The sequence below is a fragment of the Tursiops truncatus genome, chromosome 4, assembly GCF_011762595.2.
Source record: "Tursiops truncatus isolate mTurTru1 chromosome 4, mTurTru1.mat.Y, whole genome shotgun sequence".
In the NCBI taxonomy this organism is placed as follows: Eukaryota; Metazoa; Chordata; class Mammalia; order Artiodactyla; family Delphinidae; genus Tursiops; species Tursiops truncatus.
Window position 1 is genome coordinate 40,815,854 of NC_047037.1, and position 21,832 is coordinate 40,837,685.

Consider the following 21,832-nt stretch of genomic DNA (forward strand, 5'->3'; position numbering starts at 1 on the left):
TTAATTGAATCCATATATGACATTTGACTATGGGAAAATGATATATACATTATAATACTTAGTGAATGTTTTGTGGAGTAGAATAAATAGTTCTCCATCTGAGTACATCTGCTTCCCTCCACAAAATGAGAGAAAACTTGTTTTTCTTCTTTTAACATATGCTGTTATTTTAAGGTAGAGTTTCATTTAAATGCAAAACATTGTTATTTAAAATATGACATGAAATCTCATTTGCTTTTATCTTCTGTTATACTTTCTAATTTAATTTTGCCATCTATTGGCCCCTTTCCCTTATTTGTGGGTAGTTAACTTCATTAAAAATTGTCATTTCTACATAAATTAAGACCTAGCAAATTTGTTGTATGTTAACACCCTTTAACAGTGGTGTATTTACTCACAATGTTCTCTCACATATTTTGAGAGATTTTTAAAGTATGTTGGTCCCAAAGACATCACTTCGGAGCATTATTTTTTTTTCTTTATTTCTGTTAAAGGCATATGTGAATAAGTATCAAAACCCATTAAACGCCTTCTCTTTGAGGACTAGAGAGTGTCTTTAAATCACTTTTACAATAGTATTTACTGCCCTGTTTTTTTCAGGTGTAGAGTTTCCAGTTCACTCATACAAGTTCTCTGATGAGCTATCTAGGGGCCTATAACCCTGTTCTGTCTTTGGCATCGCCCAACGAGTTATTTGCCTTGCAGTGCAACAAAGCGTTTTAAACAAACCTCCTCTGTTCATCCAGACTCACTTTAAAAGAGCTCTGAAACCAATCCAGGTGCAGATGGCCGGGTGTCACCAGTGTTCCCAGCCGGCTGTAACTTCCACCACTGCCACCATTTTCCACAGTGAGATAGATGGAGTGGAAAATAATACTCATCTTCAAGAGAATGGTTCTTTCATGCATTCTTGGTTTCAGAGAACCAATCATTTACAAACAATTTACCACTGCAAGCTGGATGCCATTTTAGAGAAACATGAAGTAGAACAGAAGAATTCTGTTTTCTAATGATTGAACTGGCTGATTCCAACAAAGGCACTGTGTTGGGTTATTAAGTGGCTTGTGTTTTACAAACATCGCCAAACTGTACTGTGCCTGCACACACAGAGAAGCCAGGAGAAAACCAGTCTCAAGATCCTTTTCCCTTTAGATGGTTGTCATTCATTGCTTAACTCTCAGCTTTCTTTACTAAAGCAGGTTACTATTACTGAATTATATACTTCAATAAAAATAAAAACTGGGAGAAAATTATTAAATTGACTCTATGAACAATTTCTAAATTTCCTACAGCAAATGATAAAAGCTGTGCCCAGCAGACTTAAACCTGAATGCAAGTTTTTGGTAAATTAACTAAAAGAATCCTTCTGGGCCAAAGTAGGTACATATGTCCAATATCTTTTCAACGAGTGGCTTCAGTCTCTACAATAGAAAAGGCACCATGGGATTGCTAAAAAAAAATCCATCATCTCATTTTTGTTTTCTGTTGCCAGGGGTTTATCACATAATTTTCCCCAAGTTTATTCCATAAAACTATTGAGTGGAGTATATTTAGGAATTAACTTTTGCAGAATCTTTAGTGATTTTTTCCAAGAAGATAGATAACTAAGCCATAGGAATTTCCCCGTCCTAGGCACGCTGTCTATTCTTTTGAATACAAATGAATTATGGACCTATCAAGAGGAGTTCGAGTAGGGTTTTATTACACATACCTTTTCTTTTTTCCACTTGTAGCTTCTTAGAGCACCGTAACTAGGGTATTTTACCACAGTTCCAACTTGTCCCAGGGAGTCTAAAGTCCACTTCACTGAGGGGCTCATGAGTATCCTGGGATGCTGAAAGTGAGGCTGCCCTAAGGGGTTATTTAGGTTTGAACTAAGCAAAGTCTCAGGGCACCTTATGACAGTCTTGCCAGAAGTCAGTGGGTAGGCTATTTTATAGGTCAACTGAGAAAGGAACCAGCAGGACCACAGCTCTCACTGGTGAGACTTAAAAAGAGACTTTGAATTAGAAGATGGATGCTCATTTATCTACAAGACTGAAACTCTCCTCTTCTAAGATCTTGGGAGGTGAGATGCATAATCTTGGGAGGTGAGATGCATAACCATCTCCTAGGTAGAAGATACTCAAGACTATGAAGCCCTGACTTGGGACATTGTAAGGGGATACAGAAGAAGAACTAGGAGATGAGAATTCTTCCAGTGGGAAGGAAGATTTTTGGAATGAAGAGGCTTGAGGAAACATCGACACCAGCTGGATGGTAATGTCTCTCCTCCCAAGAAGTGATCCCTTTCTGAAAAGTGTCTGAACATGCCTGCACTGCCTGGTGAGCTAGTCCTGGGTCACTTAATGGTAAAGGAGAAGGGAAGCCTGTTCTTCCAACTCCTCCCAGTCTCCAGGGGAGAGAGGGCTGCACCCTTTCAAGGGGATTGTGTCAGAGTTTTGTTGGGGTGGTGGTGGTGGTGGTGGGAATTACAAGAGCCAGGGAGATCCCACCCCAAAGCCACAGCAGGCAGTGGCAGACCCTCCCATGATGCTGGAGGAGCAGTCTGGAGAGGATGATGAGAGATGTCATTAACAAGGAAATTTTTGGTAACCCTGGTGACATCTAGAGGGGCAAAGGGGCAGTGCAAACTCCTGTGTGGCTTTAGTAAGGGAAGAAGAGGGGGAGGCAATACAAAAGAGACTAGGAGTATGTACAACCATAGTCTTCCCAAAATCTTTAGAAAGTTCAGAATTTCGTCTGCTACTGATGATCAAGGTCTGTTAGTATTTTATAAGTGGAAACAAAGGATTCCTAAAGGAAATGGTGATAAGTGTTTTTCAATTTAGATTTTACAGTCTTTTTTTCATAGGCTGCAGTCACATAGGCCTTTTGTCAGTTCCTACAACTTTCCTGACTGAAGATCTTTGCTTAGGCTGTATGCTCTGCTAGGAACACTCTTCCTCTGGCTTTTTGTGGAACTGGCTCTTTTTCACACATTATGATCATTTTTAAAAATTGAGGTATAGTTGATTTACAAAATTATATTAGTTTCAGGTATATAACATAGTGATTCAAAATTTTTATATAATATACTCCCTTTATAGTTATTATAAAGTATTTATTATATTCCCTGTGCTGTACGATATATCCTTGTAGTTTATTTATTTTATACATAGTAGTTTTTACCTCTTAATTACCTACCTTTACTTTGCCTCTCTCTCCTTCCTTCTCCCCACTGGTAATTACTAGTTTGTTCTCCATAACTGTGAGTCTGTTTCTTTTTTGTTAAATTAACTGGTTTGTTTTATTTTTTAGATTCCACATGTAAGTGATAACACACAGTATTTGTCTTTTTCTGTCTTACTTCACTAAGCATAATGCCCTCCATGTCCATTCATGTTGTTGCATAATCTCATATTTTTTATGGCTGAGTAGTATTCCAGTGTGTGTGTGTGTGTGTGTGTGTGTGTGTGTACACACCACATCTTCTTTATCCATTCATCTACTGATGGATACTTAGGTTTCTTCCATATCTTGGCAGTTGTAAATAATGTTGCTGTGAACATTGGGGTGCATGTATCTTTTTGAATTAGTGTTTTTGTTTTCTTTGAATATATACCAAGGAGTGGAATTGCTGGGTCATATGGTACTTCTATTTTTAGTTTTTTGAGGCACCTCTATACTATTTTCCACAGTGAATGCACCCATTTTTCTCACCAACAGTATACAAGGTTTCCCTTTTTTCCACATCCTTGTCAACATTGGTCTTTTTGATAATAGCCATTCTGATAAGTGTGAGGTGATACCTTGTTGTTTTGATTTGTATTTCTCTGATGATTAGTGATGCTGAAAATCTTTTCATGTGCCTGTTGGCCATCTATATATCTCCTTTGGAAAAATTTCTATTCAGGTCTCTTGCCCATTTTTTAATGGGGTTTTTAATTTTTTTCATATTAAGTTGTATGAACTGTTTATATATTTGGATATTAACTCCTCGTCGGTCTATAATTTGCAAATATTTTCTCCCATTCAGTAGGTTGTCTTTTTGTTTTGTCAATGGTTTCCTTTGCTGTGCAAAAGTTTTTCAGTTTCATTGGGTCCCATTTGTTTATTTTTGCTTTTGTTTCCTTTGCCTTAGGAGACAGATCCAAAAAATATTGCTACAGTTTATTGCCTATGTTTTCTTCTAGGAGTTTTATGGTTTCCAGTCTTAAATTTAGGTTTTTAATCCATTTTGAGTTTATTTTTGTATGTGATGTGAGAAAATATTCTAATTTCATTTTTTACATGTAGTTGTCCAGTTTTCCCAGCACCATTTTTTTAAGAGACCATCTTTTCTCCACTGTATACTTTTGCCTGTTTTGTTGTAGACTAATTGACAATAAGCACATGGGTTTATTTCTGGGCTGTCTATTCTGTTCCATTGGTCTATGTGTAAGTTTTTATACCAGTACAATGCTGTTTTGATTACTGTAGCTTTGCAGTATAGTCTGAAGTCAGGGAGTGTGATACCTCCAACTCTGTTCTTCTTTCAAGGTTGTTTTGGCTATTAGGGGTCTTTTGTGCTTCTATACACTTTTAAAAAGTATTTGTTCTAAATAGTTCTGTTAAAAATGCCATTGATATTTTGATAGGAATTGCATCAAATCTGTAGATTGCCTTGGGTAGTTTGGTCATTTTAACATTATTAATTTTTCCAATCAATGAACATGGACTGGATTCCATCTGTTTGTGTCATCTTCCATTTCTTTCATCAGTGTCTTACAGTTTTCTGAGTACAGGTCTTTTACCTCCTAGGTATTTTATTTTTTTTTATGCAGTGATGAATGGGATTATTTCCTTAATTTCTCTTTCTGATGGTTCATTGTTAGTGTATAGAAATGCAACAGATTTCTCATGTTAATTTTATATCCTGAATCTTTACTGAATTCATTGATGAGCTCTAGTAGCTTTTGGTGGCATCTTTAGGATTTTCTGTGTATAGTGTCATGCAATCTGCCAACAGTGACAATTTTACTTCTTCCTTTTCAATTTGGATTCTTTTTATTTCTTGTCTGATTGCTGTGGCTAGGGGTTTCAAAACTGTGTTGAATAGAAGTGGCAAGAGTGGGTGGCCTTGTCTTGTTCCTGATCTTAGAAGAAGTTCTTTCAGTTTTTCACCTTTGAGTATGATGTTAGCTGTGGGACTGTCATATATGGCTTTTATTACATTGAGGTATGTTCTCTCTAACGCACTTTCTACAGAGTTTTTATCGTAAATGGATGTTGAATTTTGTCAAATGTTTTTCTGCCTATATTGAGGGGATCGTGTGGTTTTTACTCTTCAGTGTGTTAATGTGGTGTATCACATTGATCAATTTGTGGATATTGAATCATTCTTTCATCCCTGGGATAAATCCAACTTGATTGTGGTGTATGGTCTTTTAAATATATTGTTGAATTTGGTTTGCTAATATTTTATTGAGGATTTTTGCATCTATGTTTATCAGTGATATTGGCCTGTAAGTTTCTTTTTCTGTGTTATCTTTGTCTGTTTTTGGTATCAAGGTGATGCTGTCCTCTTAGAACAAGTTCAGAAACATTCCTTCCTCAGCAAGTTTTTGGAATAATTTGAAAAGGATAGGTGTTAACTTTTTTCTAAATGTTTGGTAGAATTCATCTGTGAAGCCATCTGGTCCTGGCTTTTTGTTTGTTGTTGTTGTGTTTGTTTTTTAATTACTGATTCAACTTCAGTACTTATAATTGGTCTGTTCATATTTTCTGTTTCTTCCTGGTTCAGTCTTGGGAGATTGTACATTTCTAGGAATTCGTCCATTTCTTCTAAGTTGTCTACTTTATTGGCATATAGTTGTTCATAGTTATCTCTTATGATCCTTTGTATATCTGTGTTGTCAGTTGTAACCTCTCCTTTTTCTTTTCTGATTTGGGCCTCCTCTCTTTTTTTCTTAGTAAGTCTGGCTAAAGTTTTATCAGTTTTATTTTATCTTTTCAAAGAATCAGCTCTTAGTTTCATTGATCTTTTCTTTTTTAGTTTCTATTTCATTTTTTTCTTCTCTGATCTTTATGATCTCTTTCCTTCTACCAATTTTGGGTTTTGTTTGTTCTTCTTCCTCTAGTTCCTTTATGTGTAAGGTTAAGTTGTTTATTTTTCTTGTTTCCTCAGGTAAGCTTGTATTGCTGTAAACTTCCCTCTTAGAACTCCTTTTGCTGTGTCTCATAGATTTTGGGTTGTTGTGTTTTCATTTTCATTTGTCTCCAGGCATTTATTGGTTTCTTCTTTGATTTTTTTAGTGATCCATTTGTTAATATCATATTGTTTAGCCCCCACATGTTTGAGTTCTTTTTTTTTTTTTTTTTTTTTTTTTTTGCGGTACGCGGGCCTCTCACTGTTGTGGCCTCTCCCGTTGCGGAGCACAGGCTCTGGACGCACAGGCTCAGCGGCCATGGCTCACGGGCCCAGCCGCTCCACGGCATGTGGGATCTTCCCGGACCGGGGCACGAACCCGTGTCCCCTGCATCAGCAGGCGGACTCTCAACCTCTGCGCCACCAGGGAAGCCCCGTTTGAGTTCTTTGCAATTTTTTTTCTTGTAGTTGATTTCTAGTCTCATGGCATTGTGTCTGCAGAAGATGCTTGATATGATTTCAATTTTCTTAAATTTACCAAGGCTTGTTTTGTAGCCTAGCATGTGACCTATCCTAGAGAATGTTCTATGTCCACTTGAAAAGAATGTGTATTCTGCTGCTTTTGGATGGAATGTTCTCTATATGTCTATTAAGTACATGTGGCCATTGAAGGCCAGTGTTTTGTTATTAATTTTTCTGTCAGAATGACCTGTCCGTTGGTGTCAGTGGGGTGTTAAAGTCCCCTATTACTATTGTGTTACTGTCAATTTCTCCCTTTATGTCTGTTAATTTGCTTTATGTATTTAGGTGATCCTATGCTGGGTACATATATATGTACAATTGTTTATCTTCTTCTTGGATTGATCCCTTGATCATTATGTAGTGTCCTTCTTTGTCTCTTGGAACAGTCTTTGTTTTAAAGTATATTTTGTCTGGTATAAGCATCGCTACCCCAGCTTTCTTTGGATTTCCATTTGCATTAAATACTTTTTTCCATCTTCTCATTTTCAGTTTGTATATGTCTTTAGATCTGAAATGAGTCTCTTGTAGGAAGCATATACACAGGTCTTATATTTGTTTCCATTCAGCCCCTCTGTCTTTTTATTTTTTTTTTTTGCAGTACTTGGGCCTCTCACTGTTGTGGCCTCTCCTGTTGCAGAGCACAGGCTCTGGACGCGCAGGCTCAGTGGCCATGGCTCATGGGCCTAGCCACTCCGCGGCATGTGGGATCTTCCCGGACCAGGGCACGAACCCGTGTCCCCTGCATCGGCAGGTGGACTTGCAACCACTGCGCCACCAGGGAAGCCCCCTCTATGTCTTTTGATTGAAGCATTTAGTCTATTTACATTTAAAGTAATTATTTATGGGTATTACTTATTGCCATTTTGTTACTTGTTTTGTAGTTCTTTTTTGTTCTCTTCTGATTTGATGACTCTCTTTAGTGTTATGTTTGGATTCCTTTCTCTTTTTTTGTGTGTGTATCTATTATAGATTTTTGATTTGTGGTTACCATGAAGTTTATATATAGCAATCTATCTGTCTATCTATCTACACATGATTATTTTAAGTGGCTGGTCACTTAAATTCAAATGCATTTTCACAACCCTGCAATTTACTGTCCTCCCCTCACAATTGCTGTTTTTGACATCATATTTTACATCTATTTGTTTTGTGTATCCCTTAACTGCTTATTGTGGATATAGATAATTTTGCTACTTTTGTCTTTTAACCTTCCTACCAGCTTAGTAATTGGTTGATTAACTACATTTACTGTATATTTGCCTTTACCGATGAACTTTTTCCTTTCATAATTTCCATGTTTTAGTTGTGGCCTCTTCTTTTTCTATTAGGGAAGTCCCTTTGACATTTCTTGTAAAGTTGGTTTGGTGGTGCTGAACTCTTTTAGCTTTTGCTTGTCTGTAAAACTTTTAATCTCTCCGTCAAATCTGAATGAGACTCTTGCTAGGTAGAATATTCTTTGTTGTAAGTTTTTCCCTTTCATCATTTGAAATATATTGTGCCACTCCCTTCTGGCCTGCAGCATTTCTGCTGAAAATTCAGCTGATAGCATTTGGGAGTTCCCTGTATGTAATTTACTGTTTTTCCCTTGCTGGCTTCAGTATTCTCTCTTTATTTTTAATTTTTACCATTTAAACTACAGTGTGCCTTGGTGTGGTCCTCTTTGAGTTGATCCTGTTGAGGACTCTCTGTGCTTCCTGGACTTGGATATCTGCTTTCTTTACCAGAGAAGTTAGGGAAGTTTTCAGCTATCATATTTTCAAATATCTTCTCTGCTCCTTTCTCTCTCTTCTCCTTCTGGGACCCCTATAATGTGAATGTTAGTATGCTTGATGTTGTCACAGAGGTCTCTTAAACTGTCCTCATTTCTTTTTATTCTTCTTTCTGTTCATCTTCAGTAATTTCCATTACTCTGTCTTCCAGCTTATTGATCCATTCCTCTGTATCATTCAGTCTACTGTTGATTCCTTCTAGTGTATTTTTCATTCAGTTATTGTATTCTTCATCTCTGTTTGTTTTTTTTAATATTTTTTAACTCTTTGTTAAAAACTTCTAACTCCTCACTCTGTTCATCCATTCTTCTGTCTTCTAAATTCTTTGATCATCTTTATGATTATTACCTTGAACTCTTCCTCAGGTAGATTGCCTATCTCCACTTCACTTAGTTTTTTATCTTGCTCCTTTGTTTGGAATGTATTCCTCTATCACCTCATTTTGCCTAACTTGGTGTTTTTATTTTTATGTATCTGGTAGGTTGGTTACATTTCCCGACCTTGGAGAAGTAGCCTTTTGTAGAAGACATCCTGTGCATCCCAGCAATGCTCTCCCCTCTGGTCACCAGAGTTATATGCTCTTGGGATGTCCAATATGTGGGCTGCATGGGTCCTTCTGTTTTGGTCAGCTGACTATTGTGGGCAGTCTGGTAGGCATGGCTGGCTCTGGTCTGGTTGGTTGCCAGGCCTGGCCTTGTGTGGAGGTTGAAAGCCTCTGGTTGTTGGGGCTGGGTCATGGGGCAGCTGGCTGCAGAACCCCGGAGGGTCCTGGGGCTAGTACTGGCTCACTGTGGACAGAGTGGGGTCCAGGAGATCCTGGGGCTGGTGCCTGTCCCCTGATGGGTGAGGCTAGGACCTAGGGCTAGTGCTGGCCTACTGGTGGGCAGAGCCGTGTTCTGGGATGTGGCTCTATGGTCCAGGGGTCCCAGAGCTGGTGTCAGACTGCTGGCAGGTTGGGCCAGTTTCTGACACAGGACTGTGGGGTTTGGGTTGTCCTGAAGCTTATATTGGCCTGCTGGTAGACAGGGCTGTGGCCCAGCCAGTCCCCAAACTGCTGCTAGCCATGGCAGGCTGTGGGGCTACATTTGTCCTGGGTTTGGTGTCTGCCTGCTGGTGGGTCAGGCTGGTCCTGAGGCTACAGCAGGCTCACTGGTGGGTGACGTCTGGGTCCAGGGGATTCTGGGGCTGGTGCTTGCTCACTGGTGGATGAAGCTCGGCCCTGGGATCTGTGGCTGCAGGTCTCTGCTGGGGGTTTTGGGTCTAGTGCCTGTGCACAGGTGTGTGGGGCTGGGTGCTGGGCCCTCTGGTGGGCATGGCTGTGTCCAGGGGGCAGCTGTGGGCTCAGGGGTTCTTAATGCAGCCTGTCTGCTTGTGGATGGGGCTGTGTCACTGCCCCGTTAGTTGCTTGGCCAGAGGCATCCCAGTACTAGTGCCTGCAGGCTGGTGGGTAGGGGCAGGGCTGGGTCCTGAGGCTAATAAGCTAGAGGGAGAATTCCAAAATAGTGACTGCCAGCACCAGTGTCCATGTGGTAGAATGAGCTCCCCAAAATGCTTGCCACCACTGTCTGTGTCCCCAGGGTAAGCTCCCGTTGTCTCCTGTCTCTCTGGAAGTCCCTCCAAGATCAGCAGGTGGGTCTGATCCAGGATCCTTTCAAAATACTGCTTCTGCCTTGGGTTCTGGAGCATGTGAGATTTTGTGTGTACCCTTTAAGAATAGAGGCTCTATTTTCTTCAGGCCTCTGGGACTCCTGAAAGCCCCACTGGCATTCAAAGCCAAACGTTCCTAGCACAAGACTGGGTTGGGGAGCCCCGCGTGGGGTTCAGATCCTTTGCTCCTCGGGGAGAACTTCTGCAATTGTAATTATCTCCCGTTTGTGGGCTGCCTACCCAAAAGTGTAGGCTTGACTCTACTATGACTCTGTCCCTCTTATTCATCTCTTTGTGGTTCCATCTTTATATTTTTAGTGGAAGAAGATCTTTTCTGGTAGGTTCCGATCTTTTTCATTGATGGTTGTTCTGTATATTGTTGTGATTTTGGTGTGCCTGTGAGAGGAGGTGAGCTCAGGGTCTTTCTACTCCACCGTCTTCCCATTGTCCTGAATTTAAATGGTGTATCTTCATCTTATCTGATTAAACCTTTGCCTCTCTTGTAGTTCCCTGTTTATCTCCTTTCCAGCATCTCTCAAAACCTGTAACTTTTGTATTTTTACATTTCTTTTCTTGCTTCCTATCTTTCTATCTCATTGGAATATAACCCTTATGAGTGCAGGGATCTTGTCTGTCTTGTTCAACTTTGTTTTTGGTACTTAGCACAGTGTTTGGTACTTGGAATTTATGAAAAGAAAAAGTTGTCAATTGGTGAGCAAATGTAAATCTGGTATGTTTATACATTTAGTTGTGTTGTAAATGTTGGCAAGAAATTCTTGAAAAGTTATCATTGCCTCAGTCGTTTCAAGAAACACACCTCTTAATACAAAATTGTTAGAGAGCTTCTCAAGTCATTCTTCTGGTGTACTTCCTTTCCAAATGAATTGATCAACAGAAGAAACCTCATTTATGTCCAGACTTTTTTTTTTTTTTTTTTGGCTGTGTTGGGTCTTCGCCATTGCATGCGGGCTCTCTCTAGCTGCGGTGAGTGGTGACCACTTTTTGTTGTGGTGCATGGACCTCTCAAAGTGGTGACCCCTCCCATTGTGGAGCACGGGCTCTAGGTGCACGGGCTTCAGTAGCTGTGGCATGTGGGCTTCAGTAGCTGTGGCATGCGGGCTTCAGTAGTTGTGGCTCACGGGCTCCAGAGCGCAGGCTCAGTAGTTGTGGTGCATAGGCTTAGTTGCTCCGCGGCATGTGGGATCCCCTGGACCAGGGCTCAAACCCCTGTCCCCTGCATTGGCAGGTGGACTCTTAACCACTGCGCCACCAGGGAAGCCTTGTCCAGACATTTTTTCATTGTCCTTCCTCCTTGACTACTTGCTAATGACTTAAAAAAGATGGTAGTCTGTTTTAACATCTCTCACCCCAGTGATTATTCATGTTGAGCTCTCGATTTGACTAGATGGAGGGTAGATGCTCACTTAGTAAGGGAGCAACTTTCACAGCTGAAGGGAATCCTTTCCTTGGTTACAGGTAGAGGTTTTCTAATACTTTCCCTAGTGTTGCTTCAAAAATCTATTGGCTGCCTTTGTGGGAGATAATTCTTCATGGGTTTCTTGTATTCCTGCACAATTTGTATCAGAATTCGTTCTCAACTATCTTTGGGAGGATGTTTGTATGGCAAATAGTCTTGGAAGATAGCAATAGTGTTTATTTATAGGGTAGAGGGCAGATTTGTTTGCTTTTCAGGATAATAAAGATAATCTCTCTGGAGCAATGGTTGTGCAGGTTTGCTAGCAGTCCCCTTTAAAAGTCCCCTTAGGGATTTCCTAAGCTTGGGGCTCCTAAACTGGGATACAAACCTATTGTGTGTGTGATACTCAATGTTGGCCACTGGACCTTGCCCTGCAGAACTTGAGCTGGGTGGTAAGGAGAACAGATGTGAACATGAACTTCACGCTGCCTGCTGTGCTCTTGAGTAATAAAGTCCTTTATCTTTGATCCACAAGACTAATCACATCTTATTATCTGGGTGTACTCAGCCCCATACTTGTCTCGTCCCATTGAGGAGAAAGCCTGGGAGCTACATCTCCCAGCTTGATGGCTGGTTTCGTTAGGTTCTTCCATGGAAGGGACTCCCATGTGATACGAAGATGGAAATAAGCAGAAGCCCTTTGACTTCTGGCTCCAGCAGCTGTGGTGACCTGCAGGGCATCAGTGGCAGCAGCAGCCACAGAGAATGTGGTCCCACTGCGTGAGGAAGACCAGCATGGCTTCTTGTAGGTCCTGATCTCTGGACACCTCCTTCCCCTCTGGTCTCCTCTAGGCTCTCCAGCGATGTTGTAGCCTAACCCCCAGCATTCATTTCTTTTCTGTTTTAAATGACAGAGTGCTTCCTGTTTTTCTGACTGAACCCTTGTCTGATCTCCCCCCCTCCCCCCCCCATTTAAGGCTCTTTGGCAAAGTTGGTTGGAGGACAGCGTCCCTATCAAGGCCAGAAGGCTTCAATAAGCTTTTTCAGAAATTAAGATGAGTGGCTCCGTGGAGAAGATTTTGACCAGACTTATCTTCCCAGCCTCAGGAGGAGCTGCTAGAACACAAAGAATGTTGTGAACTTGCTCCAAAAAACCAGGACCACATAAATGTACTAATTAGATTAAAGAAACAAAATGGAAGAGAAGCAACTGGAACATGGCTGCAAGGCTTAAAGAAAAAGCTGCTTCATCTGCTGATAAAATGTGGGCTAATGACCAATCCTTAATTCTCTTCCCTTCCTTATGGGAGGAAGGAGTGAGGGGAGTAGTTGAAGCACCCAAAGTGCATGGGGAGCTGGACATGTCTGCTGCTCTAGCAGCTGTGGTGGAAACCTGCTCCATGACAGAAAATTCAGCTCACTCTGTCAGCCAAGCAGGAATGAGAAGGACAGGCCTGTAACTGAGATACTCACCTGGGTAAAATGATGAGATGTCTATTTCACTTGCTTCCCTTTTTTATCTCCAACACAAAAGCTGGTGTGCTTCTTAGTGTGGCTGAGTTCTTGCCAATGAGATTCTTAATCCAGCAAAACCAGTGGACACTTTGTGTCTGTTCATTCTGAAGCTCATTGGAACATCTCTGGGAAAATCCTTGATTTGAAAAGGTTAGGATTTTATGAACACTTGGATTTGACCTCAAACAAAAACCTTGGATCCTACTAGAATTCTAGTTTCACCAGAAAGGAAAGAAGCTACATACATCCAGAGAGGACTTGAAACCATGTGCCCTGAGAATGGTTAAATTGGGAGGAGGTTGGAGCAGGGGAGGGTAATTGAAGTAGCATCTGTCCTAAATTATGTGACTCCCTATGTAACTGTTGACATTTCTCCTGATATTTCACAGCTGATGGTGGAGCTTCCACCACTAGTTTCTTCAACCAAATGAATGATGTTTTTCAGCGCAGGCAGCTCCTCTTTTCCGTCTGTTACGTGCATACTGATGCCATCAGAGAAAAAGTCCAACTTCTCTTCTGGAAACTGGAAGGGTTGTCAACAGTTTCAAAATGGTGCAGTGTATCTTAGCCAAGCAAAACTTTGTCTGAAAGAAAAATCGTGATACCCTGTGTACAGATGGGGTCCCTGGGTGCTTGGCGCTGCACTAGACTTTCCTGCCTTGTGACATGTTGCAGTGATTCACTGTCTTTGACACAGGCATATGTTGGCATCAAAACCCTGTCAAAAGTCCTGAAAGAAGCCCTGCTTACTGCTAGGAGAAGCATTAAATTCACAACTAGCATCTTTCAAGAGGTTTTGTCAAGAAATGGGAGCCAGATACAAAGTTCTTCTGTATTACACAATTTATGGTTTCCCAAGATCAAACCTTGAAACTAGTGGTTGGATATCAGACGGTAATTTCTTTTCTTTTGAGAGAAAAAGAAAGTAAATTTACTCTCAGTTTTGGCATGGGAGCAGCTCATTCATGGCCTGACTTTCCTGGCAAATAGTTTTGGTCACACACTTGAGTAAATCTTTTGATTCAAGTTTCTGCAGTGATAATTGTGGGTGCCACTGAAAAATGACAAGCTCTTTGACCAAGCTGCTACTGAAGGTGGCCAAATGTGTGAATTTTCTGGTGCTGGAAGAAGTACTTTTGTAGTCTGGAAATGGAGATACTGAGAAGATAGCATTGTATGTAGACTCCTGGCAATATGGTAGAGTTTGTTTAGAAGTTATTTTGCTGAGATAACCTTAAAATAGGAGTTTGGATTTGAAATTCCTTCCTTGCTGACAAAGACAGCACCAAAGATTCAGACTTTGCTAAAGATACTGTGATGGTTAATTTTATGTGTCCACTTGATTAGACCATGGTGTGCCCAGATATTTGGTTAAATATTCTGGGTGTTTCTGTGTTTTTGGATGAGCTTCACATTTAAATTGATAGGTTGAGTAAAGGAGGTTGTCTTCCCTAATGTGGGTAAGCCTCATCTAATCAGTTGAAAGTCTGAATAGAACAAAAAGTCTGACCCTCTTCTGAGTAAGACAGAATTCTTCCTGCCTAACTGCCTTTGAACTGGGATATTGATTTTTTTCCCTGCCTTTGAACTCAAATTGAAACATTGCTGCTTCCTGAGTCTCCAACCTGCCAGCCTTTGGACTGAAACTGTGCTGTTGGACCTCCTGGGACTTGCCGGCCTCCATAATCATGTGAGCCAATTTCTTATTATCTCTATATCATCTATATCTATATATCTATATCTATATCTATATCTTTATCCTCTTGGTACAATTCTCTGGAGAACCCTGACAATTACAGATACCACCACTGATGTGAAGCCAAAAGAGATAACTTGACTGTGGTCAGTTCAGAGACCTGGAGAATCCTAGTGTTCCTTGACACAAGAGTATTTTAATTTTGCAAATCAAGTGATGGTATTTTTTTTTTTTTTTTTTTTTTGGCGGTACGTGGGCCTCTCACGGTTGTGGCCTCTCCCGTTGCGGAGCACAGGCTCTGGAAGCGCATGGTCATCGGCCATGGCTCATGGGCCCAGCCGCTCCGTGGCATGTGGGATCTTCCCGGACCGGGGCACGAACCCTTGTCCCCCGCATCGGCAGGTGGACTCCCAACCACCGCGCCACCAGGGAAGCCCAATGGTAGTTTTTTATTTCATTTACTGCAGAGAAATTGTTGTAACATTTAAGAGCTGACCCCCAAATTCCTCTTTGAGAGAACTGTCTGTTGGAAATCATTTGTTGATAAATGTGTAACTAGGATAGATTTTGTCACTGCTCAGTTGTGCCCAATGCTGGAACTGGTGACTTGCCCCTCCGTCTTCCAACTCCCTCTCTGGGGGACTTTTGCAAATCCTGGGCTTTTGAAAAATGAAGTGTCTATAGGACACATTTTGGATGTGGTAGAGTCCAGATAAATGTCCTTCTGGTGGATGACCCATGGGTGACAAGCCCTCCCCCATCAGCAATGAAAAGAAAGTTGCCATAGCCTCTCAGTGTATCAGTAGTAACTGAGCTGTCTGGCTCTCACTGCAATGGCCGCGGGTGGTGACTGGGCATTGGCTCAGCTTCCATCAGCCTCCTTGCAGAAGATGCTTTAGGAATCTGGCTGCCCTTGATGATGACTCTGCTCGTTCACTTGCCATCCCTCCCCCACCCCATCTTTGTGATTCAGCTCTTCCTCCTACTTCCTCTCATGTGCTCTAGTACATGCTCTTTTCCCTGTCACCTCCTTACCCAGTAATCCTCATTTAGTTCCTTTGAGGGAACTGTCTGCCTCTCCTTCAACTTTCTTTCTAATAAAGTATTCTGATTAAATTCCCTCAGGACTTTCCTGTTTTCCACGTAAGAGCCCGTTGTAGATGTAAAACAGAAATCAAAAGTTGAACAAAATCCAGAGATCCAACAAAACCCCCAAAACTCTACACTGTGTGTTTTGCTTTTTGTATGCCTTTTATAATTCTAATCCTTTTCAAGGCATCGTGGCTGCCTCTTGCAGATTGGGGAGGGTCAGTACAAAGAAGTGGTACAGAAACAACAAAGACAAGGTACAAGATTATCACTGGGTAAAAGGGGAGCCCTCTTGGTGTCTGGATATTGATGAGTCCCAAAGCTTCAAAGAATGACCACCACTGCTTTGTCTAATAGAAAGAAAAATTTAGAGTCAGTAAAATGGTACAACATTACTTGATGTGACCTTTCTGTGCTTTCCCCCAACCAAAAGAAAGGTTCGGTCACATCTATAAATAACACAAAAGCTTGTGTGTGAAAAGGGGGCCGAGATGGAGTTATTGTTGGATGGATAAGGTAGGATGTAAGGACATCAGAGCTTAGAGGTGAGGCCAGGCAAATGCCAGTTGGCGCAGAACTAGTAGAAACCTTGAGATTGAGCTTTGGATTTCATGAGCCATGAAATTATTGAGTACAAGAAAATTTTACCTAAAGATCATGGGGGCAGCGAGGCCTCCAGCTGTCTTGAAGGTTACAATAATTCACATCTTTGTGATTAAGCACTTATTAGAAACCAGAAGTGGAAATAAGTTGGATATTAAAGCTGACAAGTGTGTAATGTCAAAGATCACTGTAATGTAACTTCTTATTCTTGCAAAATAACTTCAGGATTCTCATTTCTGAGCAGTCATCAAGCTAATTTTCATTTCACTGGAACGACTTGATTTATTTCACATTTTCAGGAAGTTGCCACTAATTTCTGCAAGAAAAAAAAAAAAAAAGAAATATACCAGTTAGGGTTGATAAAGCAGAAAAGGGTTTTACTGAAAGAATATGGGGCTGCTCCCAGAGTTTCTGGGAGGGCTGGCAGATGAGCCTTGTGAAGCCAACAGGAACAGTGGCAGACTAACCAGGCAGCCACAGCCACAGCCAAGGTTGCACAACAGAATCAAAGTCAGGGAAGCACGTTGCTGCCTCTAGAGGGCTCTGGATGCCTCAGTTTTCACCACTGTTGCTAACGGCGCTGAATATCACACCCAGCAGCTGCTGGCCCAGCCACCATAACGGATGTTGTGCTGTTCCTGCTTCTTTGTCCAAATTGAGAATGCCAGGCTGCTGCATTTAACTGGCCAAATCTGTGCCAGTAGTCCATGCCCTAAATGTCAGGGGTGCTGGGGAATAAGCATCTGTGTTTTGTGGCTCCCATGGTGGGAAGTAAGCTTGAGCAGTGAATGAGGTTAATATGGGTATAATGTGTGAGGAAATCAAAAGAAAGATAGAAATTACAATCATATACAATATGGAGAAAAATTTTTTAATAAAGTGTGGTTTTTCTATGTTGCCTATGTGAAAGCAAGAAACATTCAAGGCAATAATATAAATTGTGTATAAAGATGCCCATGGGTATTTTTAGATAAAATTATTTTGGGGAGCAGATGCATAGGTTTCATGAGCTTTTGAAAAAGTCATTGTCTTTTTATACTTTCCCCAATGCCAGATTTTCTTTCTCATCTCCATCACCTAGAGAGTTTGAACACATTACACTCAAAGCTCAGAATGTCTCTTAAACATATGAAAAAAATGCTTAAATCCTCTCATAATAAGAAAAATACAAATTTAAATTACAGTGATACCAGTTATTATCAATTATATTGGAAAAACCAAAAAGTCTGACATCATATTCTGTTAGTGAAGCTGTTGGGAAACTGACTCTTTCTTACATTGCTGATGGAAATGTAAAATTGTCTGACCTCTCTGGAGGAAACTTTGGCAATATAGAGCAACTACATAGGCATAATCTTTTTTTTAGGAATCCATCTCAAAGATACACTGGCAAAAAATACAAAATAACAAACGCACAGAGCTTTTCATTGAGGCATTATTTGTAATTCTAAATGTAGTAGGCAGAATACTTAGACCCACCCATTCTCTCCCCCCAGCATATGTCTTGCATAGCTCCCTCCTCTTCAGGGCAAGCAGAATCTGTGAATATCATAGGATATCCCTCTCAGGATTAGGCTATATTATATGGCAAATGTAAAGGAATCTTTCAGATGTAGTTAAGGTCCCTAAACTGTTGACTTTGAGTTAAACAAAAGGGGGATTATACTGAGTGGACCTGACCTAATCAGGTGGGTCCTTGAAACAGATTCTCTCTCTCTTTTTTTTCCTCAACATTTCCTTGTACCCTTTTTTTTTAACTTTTTATTTTATATTGAAGTATAGCCGATTAACAATGTTGTGATAGTTTCAGGTGCATAGCAAAGCGACTCAGCTGTACGTATACATGTATCCATTCTCCCCCAGATTCCCCTCCCATCCAGGCTGCACATAACATTGAGCAGAGTTCTCTGTGCTATACAGTAGGTCTTTGTTGGTTATCCTTTTTAAATATAGCAGTGTGTACATGTCAATCTCAAATTCCCTAATTATCCCTTCCCTCCACCTTTCCCCCACGGTAACCATAAGATCATTCTTTAAGTCTTTGAGTCCATTTCTGTTTTGTAAATACGTTCATTTGTATCATTTCTTTTTAGATTCTGCATATAAGTGATATCATACGATATTTCTTTCTCGAAGCAGAGATTCTCTTGATGGCTTTGGAGAAGTAAGCTCCACATGTGAGAGGACCTCTGGAGGGGGTTCTGTGGTTAGAACCTGAGAGAGGCTTCTAGTTTCTGAAAGTCATCCCAGATGACAGCTAGTGAAAAAAAAATAGGGATTTCACTTTACAACCATAAGGAACTGAATTCTGCAAATACTAGTGAAGGAGGAAGAGAACTGCAAACTTCACATGAGATCACAGCCTTGGCCAACATTTTGATTTCAGCCTGGTGGGATGCTAAGCAGAGGACCCAGACAACCTGTGTGTAGACTTCTGACCCAGAGAACTGTGAGGTAATAAATTTGTGTTGTTTTAAGTTACTAAATTTGTGGTAATTTGTTATGTAACAGTAGAAAATGAATACACTGACAAACAAAATACTACCAAATGTCCATCAATAGGGGACAGATTGAATAGACTATGGTATATCCACACAACTGAGTACTTTGTAGTTGTAGAAAGGATAAAAAGATCTAGGTGGGGAATGGTGTTTTTACATGCAATCTTTTGTATAAGAAAAGGGGGATAAGAGTACATACACACCAATGCTTACATTTTCAAAAAGAAACAGTGGAATGATTAACCAAAATAAACAAATACGGTTACTTAGAGGGGCAGTCAGGGACCAAGGAGGAGATGGGACTCATGTGAGACTTTTGTGATACACCTTATTGTCTTTTGACTTTGGTACTTTGGCTTACATAATTAAAAACAAAATTAAAGAATAAAAAGGAACTATTAAATATTAAAAACTAATGGAAATAAAACAAATCTAGCTGTATATCAATTTGATAGCATTAATCACACACATAAATGAATTATTTAAAGTAACTCTAAAGCACAGTGTTTTGACTGTTGCTTCCTGGTGGAGTGTATATATATAAGGAATGTAAGCATAGATTTATATATGTGCCCTGGGAAACTACTCACCTAGTCCAAGCAGGGTAAATGCAAGGGGTCCATACCCAGACATGTTGTAGTGAAAAGAGTAAAAGCCAACGACAAAAAGGAAATCTCAAAAGGAGTGGGGGGAAAATGGACTCTTTACATACAAGGGAACTTCCATAAGATTAACAGATGACTTCTTCTCAGAAACAATGAAGGACAGAAGGTAGTGTGATGACATTTTCAAAGAACTGAAAGAAAAAAATTGTCAACTAAGAATCTTAGATTCTGCAAAAAAGGTGAAATAAAGACATTCCCAGATAAACAAAAGTGGAGACAATTAGTTGCTAGGAGATCACTTTATCTGAAATACTAAAGACTTCTTCAGGCTAAAAGCAAGTGACACCTGGACTGTAATTCAACTGCACACCAAAACCCAAAAAGTAATGGTAAAGGTAATTATATAATCATAAAAGATGCTTATTTCTTTGAACTACAATTTAAAAGCAATTCTGTGAAATTACATATATAAATGAATTATTGGTCCTATAACACATAGGAATGCAACATATTTGAACAGCACAAAGGAAGTGGATGGGAGCAAGGCTATGTTGGAGTAAGGAAACGATGCCAGATGGCGACGTGAATGTATGGCGACAAAGGAAGAGAACCAAAAATAGTAAGTAAGGAGATTAATTTAACCAACTCTAGTTTATATACTTCCTCTCCTTTATTCTCTCAACTTCTTTAAAATAAAAAAATATATAAGATAATAAGTAGAATAACCTATTGTTGGGTTTGTAACATATATACATGTACAATGCATAACAATTACAGCTCAAAAAGGAGAAAAAGGGAATAGAGCTATACCCAAGAAAATTGAAAACATATGTCCACACAAAGACTTGTACACAAATGTTCATAGCAGCATTATATCATAATATCCAAAACTTGGAATCAACTCAAATGTCCATCAGCTAGTGAATGGACAAACAAAATGTGCTATATCTGTACAATGGAATATTATCCAGCCATTAAAAGGAATAAAGTACTGATAAATGCTACAATAGGGGTGAATCTTGAAAACATGCTAAGCGAAAGAATGTAGACAGAAAAGACTTCATACTGTATGATTCCATTTATATGAAATGTCCTCTATAGGCAAATCTATAGATTCAGAAAGTAGATTAGTAGTTGCCTAGGGCAGGGGATAGATTGGGGGTAGGAGAAATGAGGAGTTACTACTGATGGACATGGGGTTTCTTTGTAGGGGAATGAAATGTTCTAAAAATCCATTATGGTGATAATTGTGCAATTCTGTGAACAAACTAAAAACAAGTGAATTGTATACCTTAAATGGGTGAATAGTATGTGAATTATATCTTAATAATGCTGTTAAAAAAAAGTCTAATGAAATCATGCCAACAGTGCATAGCAGCCAACTGGAAAGGAGCTCCCAGTGCACAGGGCAATTTGAGCATCAAAAAGACTGACTGCATTGAATTGAAACACAGTATATATATATATATATATATAGTGAGTTTTAGTTTGTAAAGACAACAAAACAAATATCTCACCATTCACCACTGGAGGTTGCCAGACCACCAATCATTTCTGTGAAAAACTGAAAGAGGAAAAGAACCAAGCTTATCCTGCCTTACCTGTATGAATTGTATATTTATATAACTGAAGAGCTGATGAAAGAAAATTCTTTATAGAAGAAGTTCAGCCTAAAGGTACAGAGAGAATGGTAGAATAAGAAAATCACTGTTTTGCAACTTCTAAGGAAATAATGCTTCTGGGCAACAATCATGTATAAATAATAAAAGTATGAGGTAAAATTTGATGGGAAAATCTTATAATGGAGGGATCAGGGTCATATAATTTGAACCCTCTGATTTCATCCTTTTAAAAAATAACAGCTTTATCGAGAAATAATCCACATACAATAAAAATTCACCCTTTAAAGTATACAATTCAGTGGTTTTGAGTATAATCACAGAGTGGTGCAACCATCACCACTATCTAATTCCAGAACATTTTGTTAACACTTCAAAAAGAAACTTGATCCCTATTAGCAGTAAGTCTCCATTCCTCCTTCCCACCAGTTTTTGGCAACAATTAATCTATCTCCTCTCTCTGTGGATTTGCTTATTCTGGACATTTCATTTAAACAGAATCAAATGATATGGCTTCTTTCACTTACCATAATGTTTTTATGGTCATCTGTGTAGTAGCATGTATCAGTATTTTGTTCCTTTTAATGGTTGAATAATATTCCATTGTATAGATATACCACATTTTGTTTATCCATTCATTAGTTGATGGAAATTAGGTTCTTTCTATTTTTGGCTATTGTAACACTGCTAAGAGCATCTGTGTACAAGTCTTTGTGTGGACATATGTTTTTAGTTTCTTT

At 39.8% G+C, this 21,832-nt stretch overlaps 1 protein-coding gene across 2 annotated transcripts in view; it reads left to right on the forward strand.

Moving 5' to 3' along the window:
* The first annotated feature begins 7,610 nt into the window (after window positions 1–7,610).
* Window positions 7,611–21,832, forward strand: part of OTOL1 (otolin 1) — a 71,153-nt gene continuing 56,931 nt past the window's right edge. Inside the window, exons 1-4 of one of the 2 annotated variants that reach the window (XM_019946325.3) lie at window positions 7,611–14,669; window positions 18,461–18,531; window positions 18,754–18,821; window positions 19,973–20,092. In XM_019946325.3, the coding sequence (XP_019801884.1) occupies window positions 20,008–20,092 (85 nt within the window). In that variant the 5' untranslated portion in view covers window positions 7,611–14,669; window positions 18,461–18,531; window positions 18,754–18,821; window positions 19,973–20,007. The remainder of the gene's footprint in view (window positions 14,670–18,460; window positions 18,532–18,753; window positions 18,822–19,972; window positions 20,093–21,832) is intronic. The other variant, XM_004319867.4, reaches the window with a different exon arrangement.